This window comes from Octopus bimaculoides, chromosome 6 (assembly GCF_046866305.1).
Source record: "Octopus bimaculoides isolate indiv1 chromosome 6, ASM4686630v1, whole genome shotgun sequence".
NCBI lineage: Eukaryota > Metazoa > Mollusca > Cephalopoda > Octopoda > Octopodidae > Octopus > Octopus bimaculoides.
This window is the reverse complement of record NC_142933.1, coordinates 13,555,328-13,572,827: the sequence shown is the minus strand read 5'-3', so window position 1 is coordinate 13,572,827 and position 17,500 is coordinate 13,555,328. Positions and strand designations below refer to the sequence as shown.

The following is a 17,500-nucleotide window of genomic DNA, read 5'->3' as shown; positions in this document are numbered from 1 at the left end:
TGCGCCTCCACGGACAAACATTAACTCCGGTATGATTCGGCTTGTGTCAAAATTTGAAACCGTTTAAGATGGTGAGCCGTCAATCTCTTTAGAGCATCGGATAAAATGCTCAACGGCGTTTGTTCCGGCTGTTTATACTCGAGTTCGAATTCCGCCGGGTATAACTACCCCCTTTCATCCTTCGAGGTCGATAAAATAAGTACTAGTGAAGTACTGGGGTCGACGCAATCGACTAGTCCCCTCCACAAAATTGCAGGCCTTGTTCCTATAGTAGACAAGATCATTTAAGGCGGTGAGCTGGCTGAATCGTTAGCATACCGGGCGAAATGCTTTGCGGTATGTCGCCCATCGCTACGTTCAGAGTTCAAAATCTGCCGATGTTAACTTTTTCCTTACATCCTTTTGAGGTCGATGAAATAAGTACTAGTTAAACATTGGGATCGATGTAGTCGACTTATACTCTCCCCCGAAATTTCAGACCTTGTGAAAAAATAGTAAAAGAGGCATAAAAGTAGAAATAAGTATCATATGAACACTGGAGTCGATGTAATTGACTTGCCTTCTTTTCTAATATTAATGATCTTTTTTCCTTTTTTACCAAAATTCGAAACTTAGTTTTGGCAATGTATATTCTAAGTTCACATCCTCTCAGTGTTAGCACTCCGTCGCTTACGGCGTCGAGGGTTCCAGTTGATCCGATCAACGGAACAGCCTGCTCGTGAAATTACCGTGCATGTAGCTGAGCACACCACAGACACGTGTACCCGTAACGTAGTTCTCGGGGATATTCGGCGTGACACAGTGTGACAAGGCTGACCCTTTGAATTACAGACACAACAGAAACAGGAAGAAAGAGTGAGAGAAAGTTGTGGTGAAAAAATACAGCAGGGTTCGCCACCATCACCTTTAGGTGTTTTCGCTCAATAAACACTCACAACGCCAGGTCTGGGAATCGAAACCGTGATCCTATAACCGCGAGTCCACTGGGCCATTGCGCTTCCACTGCGGCGATTAATAAAGCAACTTACATACACACTTGATTCATGAATTTTATGATTTTTATGCTCAAACAACATCAAGCAAGGAGATACATTCAACTGTGTTGTGCGAGTGAACTGGTTTTCATTTCTCAAAACTAATTCACGTCTGAAAACTCACTAATCTCCCGAAGAAAAGAACTTAGGATATAAGTCAAAGGTATATAAATCGGTGAGCTGGCAGATTCGTTAACGCATGACAAAAAATGCTAAGCAACATTTCCTTTGGAAATTTACGTTCTGACTACAAACACCGATGACGTCAGCTTTTCATTTCATCTCTTCGGGTTCGATAATTTAAAGTGATGTTATTGGTATCGGCCTTAAATACTGTGATGGACCAAAGTTACGTTCATATCGAATGTTGTGTTCTCCGTCAGTAATATGCTATGGAAATTGAATAAGCGGTCCGATGTGTCCCAGGGCTAAAAAAAAAAAAAAATTATGTAAATAGTATAGACACATGATCGCAATTTTATAATTTCAAGTCTTTTACCTACATAGTTTTATTTTTGGAAGAAAAGATTAACTTCTAGATTTTTAAAAATATTTTATATCTTATATATATATATATATATATATATATATATATATATATATATATATATATATATATATATATATATATATATATATATATATATATTTCTCTTTTTTATATTTCAGAATTGCTTTTTAAGATCAGCAATGATCGCAAGGCTGTTTTCTGTAACCAATACGACTTGAGATACAATAACTTTTAGAAATACTTGTTTGTGAAAAATAAAGTTCTTTAAAACCGCAAAACCGAATTTCGTCCATTTCTTTAATTTTTTAATTCTGAACAATTTTAGTGCATAATAATTATAAATTTCAATAAATTTACAAATACTAGGTGTAGTAAAAGAGTATCAGAACTTTGGCCAAAAAAAACAAGTAATATTTTTTAAAAAACTTGACCAGGAGTGGCTGTGTGGTAAGTAACTTGCTTACGAACCACATGGTTCCGGGTTCATTACCACTGCGTGGTACCTTGGGCAAGTGTCTCCTACTATAGCCACGAGCCGACCAAAGCCTTATGAGTGGATTTAGTAGACGGAAACTGAAAGAATCCCGTCGTATATATGTATATATATATATATATATATATATATATATATATATATATATATGTATGTGTGTGTTTATGTTTGTGTATGTGTGCCCCCAGCATCACTTGGCAACCGATGCTGGTGTGTTTACGTCCCCGTAACTTAGCGGTTCGACAAAAGAAAGACCGATAGAATAAGTACTAGGCTTACAAAGAATAAGTCCTGGGGTCGATTTATTCGACTAAAGGCGGTGCTCCAGCGTGGCCGCAGTCAAATGACTGAAACTTGTAAAAGAGTAAAAATAAAATCTCACAGCACACTTCACGGCTGTACCCAACACATCACTGTAGGTGAATGGGGCAACCTACAGACACGAAAACCTTTGTGGAAGCTCAGCAAGGACGCGGCCACTTAATACCCATGCAGTTTTTGCTCATGCATTATTATTTTGTGCAAAAAAAATCATGGTCTGATACTTTTTGACTACAACTCGTAAGTTTTATAATACTCACTTCTTTCAGTCATTGGGCTGCGACTATGGTCAGAGCCTTGAAGAGATTTTCGTCGAAAACATCGACATAAGTACTTATGTTTTAAGTTTGATGCTTTTCTTATTAGTCTTTTAGCCGAACCGCTAGGTCACGGAGGTGTAAACAAACTAACAAACACACACACACATAAACACACACATACATTGTGACACGTTGGGTACGACGACAAGGGTTCCAGTTGATCTGATCGATGGAACAGAAATTAACGTGTAAGTGGCTGAGCACTCCACAGACACTTGTGGCCTTAACGTAGTTATCGGGAAGATTCAGCGTGACACAGAGTGTGAAAAGGCTGACCCTTTGAAATACAGGTACAACAGAAACAGAAAGAAAGAGTGAGAGAAAGTTATGGTGAAAGAGTACAGCAGGGTTCGCCACGACTCCCTGCTGGAGCCTCGTGGAGCTTTAGGTGCTTTCGCTCAATAAACACTCACAACACCCGGTCTGGGAATCGAAATCACGATCGCACGACCGCTGCCTTAACCACTGGACCATTGCGCCTCCACACACACACACACACACACACACACACACACACACACACATATATATATATATATATATATAGACGTAAGTATCGAAATCTGAGAATGAATGCTCAACACCGCATGGGTGAATAAATATCATTTATTTGTGGGTTTATAATGAAACTGATAGTTAGGGTTATGGCGGAAATGATTTTTCAAGGGACCATTTTGGGAATGTTGATAATAACCTCCGTTGTGTTTGACAAGACACGAAACCACGCACGGTTACGCAGGATTTCAAAATAAATATACAGATCAGCGGAGCTAACCCATAGCAATTTTGACCTCCCCTGCACTGTCCACGGAGTTCTGCAATTATAAGCGTTCACCATTAATTACTTCACCATACTTACCATGTGTGTGTGTGTGTGTGTGTGTGTGTGTGTGTGTGTGTGTGTGTGTGTGTGTGTGTGTGTGTGTGTGTGTGCGTGTGTGTTGATACCTGAACTTGAGATAATTATTGGTTTGGAAATTTCAGAGATTTTGGACGCTTAAGATAATTAAGGAATTTATTAATCTGTAGCGAACGCAAATTATTGCAACATTCCAGGGCTAGTGTAAGGGAGATAGCAACTGAGACGATTATCAACTTTCAAAGGAATGTCTGAAAAAATTCTGGAGATACTCTCTACATGAAACCATTGGTTGCCGTGTTAATACACAAAAACGTGAGTGTGTGTACGTGTGTATCTTCTATTTTCAAATTATTATAGATCTTCCACTGACGAGGGAGCCGGTTTTCAACAAAGATACAAGGCTCCATACTTGGGATGCTATTAGCACAGACAAATATTTATTTATGTATGTATGAATACGACGGGACTTCTTAGAGAGTTTCCCTCTAAGAAACTCATTCAAAGAAACTTAACTTAAGGCGGCGAGCTGGCAGAAACGTTAGCACGCCGGGCGAAATGCTTAGCAGTATTTCGTCTGCTGCTACGTTCTGAGTTCAAATTCCGCCGAGGTTGACTTTGCCTTTCATTCTTTCGGGATCAATAAATTAAGTACCAGTTACACACTGGGGGTCGATGTAATCGACTTAATCCCTTTGTATGCCCTTGTTTGTCCACTCTATGTTTATCCCCTTGTGGGCAATAAAGAAATAAGAAACTACGATAAAGGTATGCGTGTTTATGGAGTGCTCAGCAACTTCCACGGTAATTTTACGATAAGGCCATTCCCTCGATCGGATCAACTGGAACTCTGATCGTCGCAACCGACGGAGTGATAGTTTACATATATATATATATATATATATATATATATATATATATATATATATATATATCAATATATTATAAATTAACTAACAACAAAAATAATTGGTAAGCTAACTCAAAAAATCATCATCAAAATAGCAGAAAAAAACGACAGTGAAGGTATGTAGACTCTTCAAGAATCGATCCTTTTGGTTATATTAATAATAATAAAGGAGTTACGACGCAAAAACGTATAAATTCAAATGAACATATTTATCTTCTTCAATATATATTTTAGTATAAAGAACTCATTAAGAGGCTTAAATCAAAATTTCTTTACACATCATTCAGGAATAAATATAACATCAGAAAAAATACATTCCGTTTAAAAACACAAACCGTTCATGGCGAAAAGATTTCACAATTACAAAAACCGAACAAAATTATGTGTATATAATTTAGAGAAAAACACACAATTATTTAATTCGTCCATGAAAATCCACTATCACATATAGAAAAATTTAATAAATAAATACACTAAAAAGGCCTATAATAAAAATCAAAATAGATCAAAGTAATAAATATTAAAATAGTATACTTTTTTGATTTTTATTATAAGTCTTTTTTGTGTATTTACTTATTAATTTTTTTTATATGTGGTTGTAGATTTTCATGGATGAATTAAATAATTGTGTTTTTTTTTCTCTAAATTATATATTTATATATTATATATTGTGAAAATTGGAATTAGGAATTTGGAATTTTTCCCTAATATTTTTATCATTATATATATATATATATAAATTTAAGGAATGGAGTAAACGCATGTTATAACTGCATACTTTATTCCGACATATGTTTCGAAGAATTACAATTTATGCGATCCATAGGAATCGTCGATGTTAGAAATGTAAACTTCTCCTCAGGGAAATGTTTGGGAACCATCTTAAACGTAAGATATTATGACATTATAATGCCTCTTTATTACATAACATTCCTCTCCAAAAATTTTTTTTATTAGATCTATATCATCCTATCTACTCATAAATCTACACTCTGAATTTTCCTTCTCTCTATCTCTCCTTTTTTTTTTTCTTGTCCAACCTACTATCTGGTAGCGTCCAAATCTCTAACGGTTTTTTCAAATAATTTACGTTATAACTTTATCCAACTATAGGTCTCATACTCGGTCATAATGTCTTACCTTTAAGATGGTTCCCATACGTTTCCCTGACGAGAAGTTTACATTTCTAATATCGACGATTCCTATGGATCGCATAAATTGTAATTCTTCGAAACATATGTCGGAATAAAGTATGCAGTTATAACATGCGTTTACTCCACTCTTTAAATTTATATATACTCAAATACCCAAAATATCAAGGAGTTTCTGCCTCACCAACAGGAGTTACACCACAGTTATTTTGTGATCTTTGCTACCCTGGTTTCTATTAACCCATTTATTCTATCCGAATTATTATTAATTAGGATAAAATAAATACATATAATTAAATATATATATATATATATATATATATATATATATATATATATATATATATATATATATATATATATATATATAAGGATAAGATCGATATATATAAAAATATCGATCTTATCAAATGGCCAGCATGGGAATAAAAACCATCAAAAGTAACAGTTATTTAAAATTATAATTTAGGGTATCTAAAAATAGCAGTCAAAGCTTGACTCTAAACCACAATTCAAGCCATATTCAAAACCATATTCAATTTACTTACTTATATATTCAAATACGCACCCAAACCTTAATTTTGAATCCGCTTTCAATCCTTAACTAATATAATATCATTCTAAGGCGGTGAGCTGGCAGAATCGTTAGCACGCCGGGCGAAATGCTTCGCAGTATCTCGTCTGCCGCTATCTTCTGAGTTCAAATTCCACTGAGGTCGACTTAGCCTTTCATTCTTTCGGTGTCGATTAAATAAGTACCACTTACGCACTGGGGTCGATGTAATCGACTTAATCCTTTTGTCTGTACTTGTTTATCCACTCCATGTTTAGCTCCTTTGGGCAATAAAGAAACAAATATAGTACCATTCTCAAAACTCAGTCTCAGACGTTCGTAACATTAATTTCAATTGCATAATGATTTTAAAGAAATTATATCTATGCGGTGTACCATATTTGAGGGATATATATATTTAATGCGTATCGAATACTGATCTAAGAAATATCAAATATCTTTCCACAAAATATTTCAAATAGCAGTAGCGAAATTTATCATCAGTGTTTGCCAACTTGTACTAAAATGGTCGAACAATTTACGAAATTATACCAGAAAAATAGAGAGGTTGATTGGACAAATGCTCGTCAAATGGTATTTAATAATTTACAAATGTGTTCTTGAAGAGAATCCTAACATGGGTATAATTGTTATTAACAAAAACGTCACGTTGACAACCAATGCTGGGAGGGGGGAATCTATCAAAAATTTTAGTGCAAAAGATTCAGCCCGAGCAAAATTCATTAATAATCTATCAATTATCTATCAATAGTGATAAGGATGAAGTAGGCGCGTGGTCATAATCATTAGCGCGTCACACAAAATGCTTAGCGGCTTTTATTTCAGCACTTTGTTCTGAGTTCAAATTCCGCTGTGTCAACTAGTTCGAAGAATGCAACCGGGACATGAAGACAATCTGGAAGTTCGTTACGTAATAAAGTACAAGAAGGCCAGGCAAAGCAAACCGGCCGGGAAGGTCATCATTATCATCATCATGTTCCTCCTTTTTTATAGCAATGGTATCATCTTCATCCATTGGATCCTCCCTGGTCTGACGGTCAACAAAGAGTAATTTGTGGAGGTTTTGGAGGGAGGGAGTTCAAGGGAATATTTCGTGGCAAAAGCCACCGCACTTGCACCAGCAAAATACAGCAGGTCACAAGCCCATCCTGTAACTAACTATTTAAACAAAAAAAAGGCATCAAAATTCCCTCACCCTTTCTCCATTTCAGGCCTTGCACCCTGTGAGTTTTGCTTGTTCCTCAAGGTGAGAGAGAAGACGAAAAGAGATGGCTATGACAAGGATTCTGGACACCTTCGTTTTGAAGGAACTCAACGGGCCTTCACGGAGTGGCTGGAATGTTGGCTCAAGTTCATTGACGTCACAGGATCCAACTATGAAGCATATCGGACATTTTGCATTAATTTGTCTCAAAACTCCAGGAATTCCCCTTCTATACTTTGTTTTATTCGAGGTGGCTGTTTAATTCGAACTCTCTGTAACTCACATCTTTCATGAAAATTATATTGTATACGCTATATTTTATATATTGCATATAATATATTTTATATATCAAAGTATATGTTATATATCAAATAAATAAAGAATCCATACAACACAGCTCATTTTATTTTTGTTATTATACAGAAGTTTGAATATACTCTGATTTAGAATTCCTTATCAAACAAATATGCATTTAGAATAGAGTTGAGAGCGTTCAGAATATTCCTGCTGGAAATATAGATTCCACAGCAATAACAGTATACTTTATTAGAACAACATTTGCCAAACAATTCTATAGAAATATACACCATTAAGTGCAAGAGTGATATTTTATAAACAAACAATAATTTCTGTGATATATTGAAACTAGTAGGTAGTGTATTCTGGAGAAGTATTACATTATGTAACATACTAAGAATTTTTTTCCCAAACTAATCCAAAGTTGCTTAGAATTGTGAAATTATGAAACTACGGAAGCCATATATATATACACAGTTTATATAGTAAATTAGGCATGTAACAAAATAACACATATTTAAATACTATTCATGTGCCTTATACATACATACATACGTAAATATATGTATATATACATATATACACAAACATATGTATATATATACATATATATATATATATATATATATATATATATATATATATATGATGAACGAAATCTAGATTCATTCTAGTAATCGCGAAATCGGTCGATACGCAATTAAGTCTATTTTAAAAGTAAGTTGGTCATCTTCTGTTGGTTGTTTTTTCCTCGCATTAGGTACTAAATGTGGTTATTTTGAGAAGTCCACTGTGTGGCGTTATTATTTTTCTATAATAATGCCCTTTATATAAATATAAACGAATAATTATATTCTTGGGAATAGAAATTTCCCTAATGAATTTTTTTACACGCTGGCTTCTTGATAAAATTCTTATAAAAGAGTTTTATCCTTTTTTGAATTTATTTATCAAATATATACACGGAATGCATTCAATGTTGAATTTTTTAAATCCTGTCTCCACATGGGTACCCCCAAAAAAACAACCCGGAAGTATTTCCCGCTTCTTTGATGAAGATATATACAGATAAACTTCATTCCCTTTACTCTGTCGGATACGTAGTTGTTCGGTTTGGTGAGGTGAGAATTCTGTTTATTCATATATATTTTTGGGACAATATTGTGCTGATGAACGAAATCTAGATTCATTCTAATAATCGCGAAATCGGTCGATACGCAATTAAGTCTATTTTAAAAGTAAGTTGGTCATCTTCTGTTAGTTGTTTTTTCCTCGCATAGGTACTAAATGTAGTTTATTTTGAGAAGTCCACTGTATGGCGTTATTATTTTTCTATAATAATACCCTTTATATAAATATATATATATATATATATATATATATATATATATATATATATATACAGAGGTTGGACAAAATAATGGAAACACCTTAATACTTTCACACAAATTTATTTTAATACTACGGTGTGAGACCGCCTTTGGCAGTAATTACAGCTTGAATTCTACGAGGCATAGACTAGTACAAAGTTTGAATTATTTCCAAAGGAATTTTTGTTTATCCTTCAGTTACAACAGTCGCCAGTTCTTGTAGTGATGATGGTGGAGGATATCGACTCCTTGCTTGTTTTTCTAAAATGTATCGTAAATGTTCAATAATATTGAGATCTGAGGACTCTAGTAGCCACATAAGATGTTCAACTTCACTAGAATGTTCCTCATGCCATTCAGTAACAACTTTAGCTGTGTGAATTGGTGCATTATCATTCTGAATGATGGTGTTTCCCTCTGGAAACAGTTCTGCAGCTATAGGATGAATTTGATCTGATAAAATGCTTAAATAGTCTTGACTATTAATTCTGCCACGAAGGGAAACCATTGGGCCGGCGGATTTCCAAGATATTGCCCCCCACCACAGGATCATCACAGATCCTCCTCCATGTTTAACAGCTGGAAGAAGGCAGTCTGAGTTAAATGCTTCTTTTGGCTGTCTCCACATGTATACTCGGCCGGTGGTCGGAAAGAAGGTAAAGGTTGACTCCTCTGAGAAAATAACATTCTTCCACTGCTCTAGGGACCAATTCTGTAGGTTTTTACTCTACTCTAAACACTTTGCAACGTTTGTTTTTGAAAGAAGTGGTTTTCTGATTGCAGCCCTCTCGTGAAATTCGGCTATATGTAGCTGCCGGCGAACAATTTTGTGGAAACTGGGTTCTTGAGGTGGTCATTAAGCTCTGCAGTAATTTTGTGATCCTTTCTAACAATTTGCGTAAGAGTCCGATGTTCCCTATCTGAAAGTTTTGGTTTTCTTCTGGAGTTTTGTTTCGACGAGGTGGTTTTTCTCTCTTTCTCAGAACATATTAAGCAACACTAATAATAAATCAAAATTATAATGCTATGATGCTAGGTATTTCCATTATTTTGTCCAACTCCGGTATATATATATATTCTTTTATTCTTTTATATGTTTCAGCCTTGAGGCTGTGACCATGTTGGGGCACCGACATTGTAATCACCTATTAAATGTCAAATTTTATGGGTTTGACTGCTGGTAAAAGAGGGAGTTCAATATGACTGATATCTTTTGAGTTTCCTGCCTTGATATTGGTTCATCTGGGATCTTGGATAGTAAGGGGTCAAGTTGTTTCTAATACATACATAAACACATGCACTTACACACATATATATATATATATACATAAATATATATATATATAAATAAGGATAAGATCGATATTTAAAATATTGATCTTATCAAGTGGTCAGCATGGGAATAAAAACCATCAAAGGTAATAATTATTTAAAATTATAATACAGGGTATCTAAGAGATACCATCACGCTGAAAAATAGCAGACAAATCCTGACTCTAAAACCACAATAAATGTCCACCCTTATTTATATAAATTAGTTTTGTCAGTGTATTTACTGCGCTGATATTCTGTCCGGATCGCACGAGAAGTTTTTAGGCGGGCTATTTAAGCTAGTCGTGTGCATACGTGCATATATATGTATGTATACGTCCGTATATGTAAGTATACTGTTTATGTACATGTATTTGTATTTATGTACTTGAGTATATTCCACCGATGAAGGCAAAGCATTATTATTTATGCAAAGCCAGAAATCCTGGATCTGGAATTATCTTATTTTTACTGGTTTATTTGGTCTTCGTCTTCGCTACTCGTGCTATGTGGACATTTATTGTGGTTTTAGAGTCAGGATTTGACTGCTATTTTTCAGCGTGGTGGTATCTCTTAGATACCCTGTATTATAATTTTATACATAAATATATATATATACATGCACACACACACACACACACACACACACACACACACACACACACACACACACACACACATACATACAAACATATACACACACATACATATATATATATACATATATACGATGGGCTTCTTTCAGTTTCCGTCTTCCAAATCCACTCACAAGGCCTTGGTCGGCCCGAGGCTATAGTAGAAGACACTTGCCCAAGATGCCACGTAGTGGGACTAAACCCGGGACCATGTGGTTGGAAAGCAAGCTACTTACCACACAGTCACTCCTACATACATACATACATACAAACATACATACATACATACATACATATATATATATATATATATATATATATATATATATATATATATATATATATATATATATATATATATATATATATATATATATATATATATATATATATATATATATATATATATATATATATATATATATATATTTATATATATATATACATATATACACATACATGCGTACATATATCACACAGCTGCATCCTCGTTACACGAGAAAAGCCATTGCCAAGAAGACTTACTGAAATGATTCATGATTGTTGCCATGTCAAGTCCTAATATGACTTTTAATCCCGGCCAAGCTTTTGCACATTTTATTACATACTAGACAACTGTGCTGGCTGGCAAGAGAAACAGGTGATTTCTAATATCAGATTTTAGTTTAGTTTCAAAAGGGATTATAGTTCTTATGGGATCTAATATTGGTGACTAAATCAAAGTGAAAAATCTCTATAAGAGATCAAAGCAGTATTTATAGTGAGAAGTAATGTTGAACGCCACCTAAACACGGTTGTTTCCTAAGAAACGATGGTACTACTCTTTCAAACTTAGGGGGTCGAAGCCGCACGTTCTAGTGGTCTCGGAACTAAAATAGTAAGGAGTTCTCTCCCCGCTTGCAATATATATAGTGTGAAACGTGCACTGAGGAAGTAGCCTCGTTCTCCTGGGGTTAAAATAGCATTTTCGTCGGTTCCTAGGAACTACCCTTGTTTAGGTGGCATTAAAAACTACTAAATCAAGGAGACCTTCCTCAAAAGTGGCTAAATCTTTTATCCAATATGGCGGCATTTACGTGTGGCTGTGGGAGATAGCGTAGTATCAAAAAATAAGGCCGTCTAACTTCTTGCTTAACACAGATTTCTCCCTTATGCGTGGTGTTTTTGCTTTTTTTTTTTTTTTTCAATTTTTATTTATATTTTTTTTTGTTATGATATTCATTTTCCGTGTCTTACTTTGGCGTTCACCTCTGTGTGATTGCTTTTGGAGATTCTTTGTACGTATTTGGGGAATGTAAGTGTTTACTAATGTGTTTTTAATTGTTCATCCTTATGGACTCGTATGTGAATACATATGTGTGTGTGCATGTGTGTGTGTGTGTGTGTCTGTGTGTGTGTGTGGGGTCTCTCTCTTTGTTTCTGTGCATGTGTGATGGGGAGCCAACACGATTTCCAATTATGATATATCAAAATTTTCTCGATGTAACTAATAATTAAATACTCGGTCACTGTCACAGAATATACCCACCTCTGTTTGCACTCATACACACGCACACACACACATATATACATATACATGTATGTATATATGTATTGTATTATATATATATATATATATATATATATATATATATATATATATATATATATATATATATATATATATTATATATATATATATATATATATATATATATATATATATATACACGCATATTTGTGTAAGTGTATACATAAATGTATATATATATATATATATACGGTGGGGGTGTCTGTGTGTCTTTATTTATAGAAATGTATTTGAAACAAACGAGACAAACTGAAAAAGCTAAATGACGACGAAGTAAAGAACACAATTGAACTAAGTTGCACAACGAGGTTATTGGGCGGATGTTCATTAGCTTAAAGATTATCTCAAAGAATAGAGATCAAATTCTGAGTCACTTAAATATTAACCCTACGCATTATCCTAAGTCTGGACCTAAACCTCACCCCCAACTCCACAGAGAGCTTATATAAGAACGTCATTTTAAGGCAACTCAATCACACACGCCGAGGTTACCAGTCTGTCGTGATAGCTTACCAGTCTCTTTTTGCAGACCATTCGTCTTAACTCATCTTCGATTTTACGACTGACAAAGATTACGATAATGAAATTCCATGTTGCAGTCGCCGTTCTCTTGATCGCAGTATCAGCGGTTTATTGTAAAAACATCATGACTCTGTGTAAACAAGTACAAACAAGAATAGGTGCAAATTACGTTAGGTCGCCAAAGAACTGCAGTGAATTCTACTTTTGCAACCCCTTGTACCCGCAACCATTGTCGTGTGGTAAATACACGGTGTTTTCACAATCACAACAAGTGTGTGTGTGGAAACACAGCCAGTATGATGACTGCAACCGTCATATTTATGGAGGAAGATTCAGTAAGATAAATGTTGATTATTATTATTATTATTATTATTATTGTTGTTGTTATTATCATTATTATTATTATTATTATTATCATTATTGTTATTACTATTATTATTGTTATCGCCTTCATTATCCTTATTATTATTACAAACAAAACATAGTGATAAGATTTTAATTAACGATCTACAGTCATTTTTTTTGTTTCTAGTTTTGGTATGTTTATATGCACATATGTTATTATGTATGCACACACACACACACACACACACACACACACAGTGAGAGAGGGGCAATTATGCGAATAGACAAATGATATATTAAATATAATAGTTTGGGTATGAAAAAAATATATTTGTATACATATATATGTATGTGTATACGCATATATATATATAGTTGGAATTTATTAAAATAAAAAGAAACAAAAGACGAAGACGGGTGTGTAAACAACAAACGTGTATTAGTTAAACGTTCGGGAAGTCAGAAAGTCTTTTACGTTTCGAGCCTACGCTCTTCAGCAGAAAGGAACACAGGAATAAACAGAGAGAGACAATAAAAAACAGGTTTAGTGGCTAGCGATAAAAGAAAGCAAAAAAATGGAGACCTCCAGACGATGAATATATTGATATTTCTACGAATAGATCCAGCTTACACAGTGTACAAACGACAGAGAAAATTAAATGAGTGAAAGAAAGGTGTTATACGTTCAACAGCTGTTCCTGGGAGCTCAGAGATTCATGATAATGCTCAGAGATGTAGTTCATCACGATATGCGGCCGTAATGGAATATTTGAACTTCTCTGAAATGTAAGATCTTTGTACCCTGATGACGGAAAATCCATATTGTGTTCAACCACATCTACCAGCATTATAATGAATCTCCAAGCCCCAGAGACACCTGTCGAATTTCTGACACCTTTCTCTCACCCTTTTAATTTTCTCCGTCGTTTGTAATCTGTGTAGGAGCGATCTATTAATATAGTTGCCTGTATATTTATACTTAAAAAATTCATCGTCTGAAAGTCTCTATTTTTGGCTTTTTCTTGTTTTGCATTTGTACATACATATACATATTTTGCATTTCGTAGACTAACTATTATACTTATTTATCCTCATAGTTGGTTATATATCCGCTCAACTCGATCCCTCTAATAGCCATTCTTTACCCTATCGAATCGATTCCCAGTAAAGACATCGGAGTCTAAGTTTGAATCTTTTCAGCACTAAGTGTGTTCTATACTGAGAATATCTGGATCTCATCAGTGGACGATATATATATATATATATATATATATATATATATATATATATATATATATATATATATATATATAGATAGATAGATAGATAGATAGATAGATAGATATTTACATATATATACATATATATATACATACATACATACATTATATATACACATATATACATATATATATATGTATACATACATTATATATACACACACACATATATATATACATATATACATTATATATACATATATATACACATATATACATATATATGCATATATATATATGCATATATATATATACATATATATATACATATTTACATATGTGTGTATGTATGTATATATATATATATACATATGCATATATATATATGTATATATGTATATATATATATATGTGTGTGAGTAAAAATAAATACAAAAACAAGGAGGTTTTGTATGATTGTGTATAGAGGAATATATTATTTTGTTTAAAAGAGTTCCAACACTGTCTGTTTTTTATGTTTTATTTATATTCCTGCAAAACCAATGTGGGATATAGAATATGGAATATACAATATATAATATAAAATAAAAATGGATGGTACAATGAAATAAAGTATTGAATGTCTTATTGAATATATGGAATATGTCTTATTGAATAGATGAAATATTGAGTGTTCAATATAAAGGATTAAATATATAAAGGCGAATACGTATTTTCTATACCTTGTGGTATTTCATCATGGCCGGTATGACAGACTTTAACAGACTGTATATATATATATATACATACATACATATACATACATACACATACATATATTCATACATATACATATACACATACATATATATACACATACATACATACATATATACATATATATATATATATATATATATATATATATATATATATATATATATATATATATATATATATATATATATATATATATACGAGAGTTCCTGAAAAGATCTTGGCTTTGGGTATAAGAAAAGCCAACAAGATCGGTTAATTAGGATTTTATTCAACATATTTCCCTCTCAGATTCAATATACTTAATGCAGCGGTCCATCAGTTTTTCTAATCACTATAAAAGAACTCGGAAGAGTGGGCCTCGAACCAGGCCTTTCTCGATACTCTTTTCATAAACCCCGAGTATGTATGTATATATATATATATATATATATATATATATATATATATATATGCGCGTGCGCGCGCGTGTGCCATACGTACACATAAATATACGTACTAAACACTAGAAATAGACAAGGTAAATAACTGTAGACTTTTCATTAAAACTATATTGATATGCTTTTTTTGTAGATGACCCTCTCTGTAAACCATACCTATCTGGATGCAACCGTGATCCTCAAGACTGCCATAGGTTTATTCCTTGCTATAATGGAACTTCGTATCCTTCCATGGCATGCCAATCAGGTCTTTTTTTTAACGTCCAACTACAAAGATGTACCGGTCAAAGCCAGGCAAATTGCAGGAAACTATGTAAGTGACTTTTTGATGTTTACTTCTATCATATACCTCTCTTCAATTCATTTTTTTTGTGTCTATTCTTACCTATGATCGTGACTGTCTGATAATGACCCAAGCTGTGTGACTGCGAATAAAATTGGTCGAAACGGATTTTACCTAACAGATTCCTGAAATAACTCGACACGGTGTGTAGCTCTGAGGTCAGGGATAGGTGTCTCTGCATGTCATGTTGCTACTTCTCCGCATTGAAAGGTCACAGCTCTGGTGCTGTAGACATAGGATTGGAACGTCACGGGAAAGAATCGCTAAACGGATTCTTCAAGCCGAGCCAACCGGAAGAAGACTTAGAGGTACACCAAGAACGAGATAGTTGGGTAATATCGATAATTTGAGTTAGTCACGCATGGAAATCCAGCCCGAACCTGTAATGACAGTTGCTTCTGATATGATCCTATGGAGGGGATGTTTGAGGATTCTATACCTACGGAGAAAATGGATAGAAGATCTCGCATTCTATTCTTCAAAGTTCTAGATTTTGTTATGTGAAAATGCTCAATAACTTGTGGCTGTAGTAAAAGAAATCAGACGAATCGTTTTAGATTATGTGTACGAAAATATATCTCAAATCACTTTATTACGACATCACCGTATCATAGAGAAAAAATAGCATTCAGGGGAAAAAAAGGGTTTTCCTTAAGTTTTTATTGGCGCAGACGTGGCTGTGTGGTAAAAAGCTTGCTTCCCAACCACATGGTTCTGTTCCGGGTTCAGTCCCACTGCGTGGCACCCTGGCTAAGAGTCTTCTGTAATAGCCACGGGCCGACCAAAGCCTTGTGACAGAAACTGAAAGAAGCCCGTCATATGTGTGTGTGTGTGTGTGTGTGTGTTTGTGTATTTGCGTGTGTTTGTCTTAAACATATCTCCTTCTGCGTGCATATATACTACCGAACAAACATGATTTTTATTGAACTACTAATACTTTTTGCTGAATACTCTCTTGTAAACTGTTTTTAACATTTTCTTATTATTATCAAAGAATATATATATATAAGTATTTTAATACTTTTGTGACAACCAGTACTTAACACAAGAAAGCTTATACAAAGCTTTACATTTTACTTTTGACAATCGTTTTCTCAAAAAGTGAACAAACATCTTTAAAATTGCATTATCAAACCGTCTTTCATATATATTTCCACCCGTGTGGTATCTTACAACTTTACTTTATTATTAATATGTGTGTGTGTGTGTGTGTGTGTGTGTGTGTGTGTGTGTGTACATACACACAATACATAAGTGCCACATATTAGAGGAGGCTCTCAGAAATAACAGTGTAGCAAAACGGCGGTGCTACAG

At 34.0% G+C, this 17,500-nt stretch overlaps 2 protein-coding genes across 3 annotated transcripts in view; both read left to right on the top strand.

Annotated features, from left to right (window-relative positions):
• LOC106872968 (uncharacterized) overlaps window positions 1–1,823 on the top strand; it is a 6,731-nt gene extending 4,908 nt beyond the window's left edge. Inside the window, exon 3 of the mRNA XM_089353488.1 lies at window positions 1,704–1,823. Within this exon, the coding sequence (XP_089209614.1) occupies window positions 1,704–1,705 (2 nt within the window). The 3' untranslated portion in view covers window positions 1,706–1,823. The remainder of the gene's footprint in view (window positions 1–1,703) is intronic.
• Window positions 1,824–12,883: 11,060 nt separating this feature from the next.
• LOC128248054 (uncharacterized) overlaps window positions 12,884–17,500 on the top strand; it is a 6,336-nt gene continuing 1,719 nt past the window's right edge. Inside the window, exons 1-2 of one of the 2 annotated variants that reach the window (XM_052968445.2) lie at window positions 12,884–13,417; window positions 15,977–16,156. In XM_052968445.2, the coding sequence (XP_052824405.2) occupies window positions 13,379–13,417; window positions 15,977–16,156 (219 nt within the window). In that variant the 5' untranslated portion in view covers window positions 12,884–13,378. The remainder of the gene's footprint in view (window positions 13,418–15,976; window positions 16,157–17,500) is intronic. The other variant, XM_089353263.1, reaches the window with a different exon arrangement.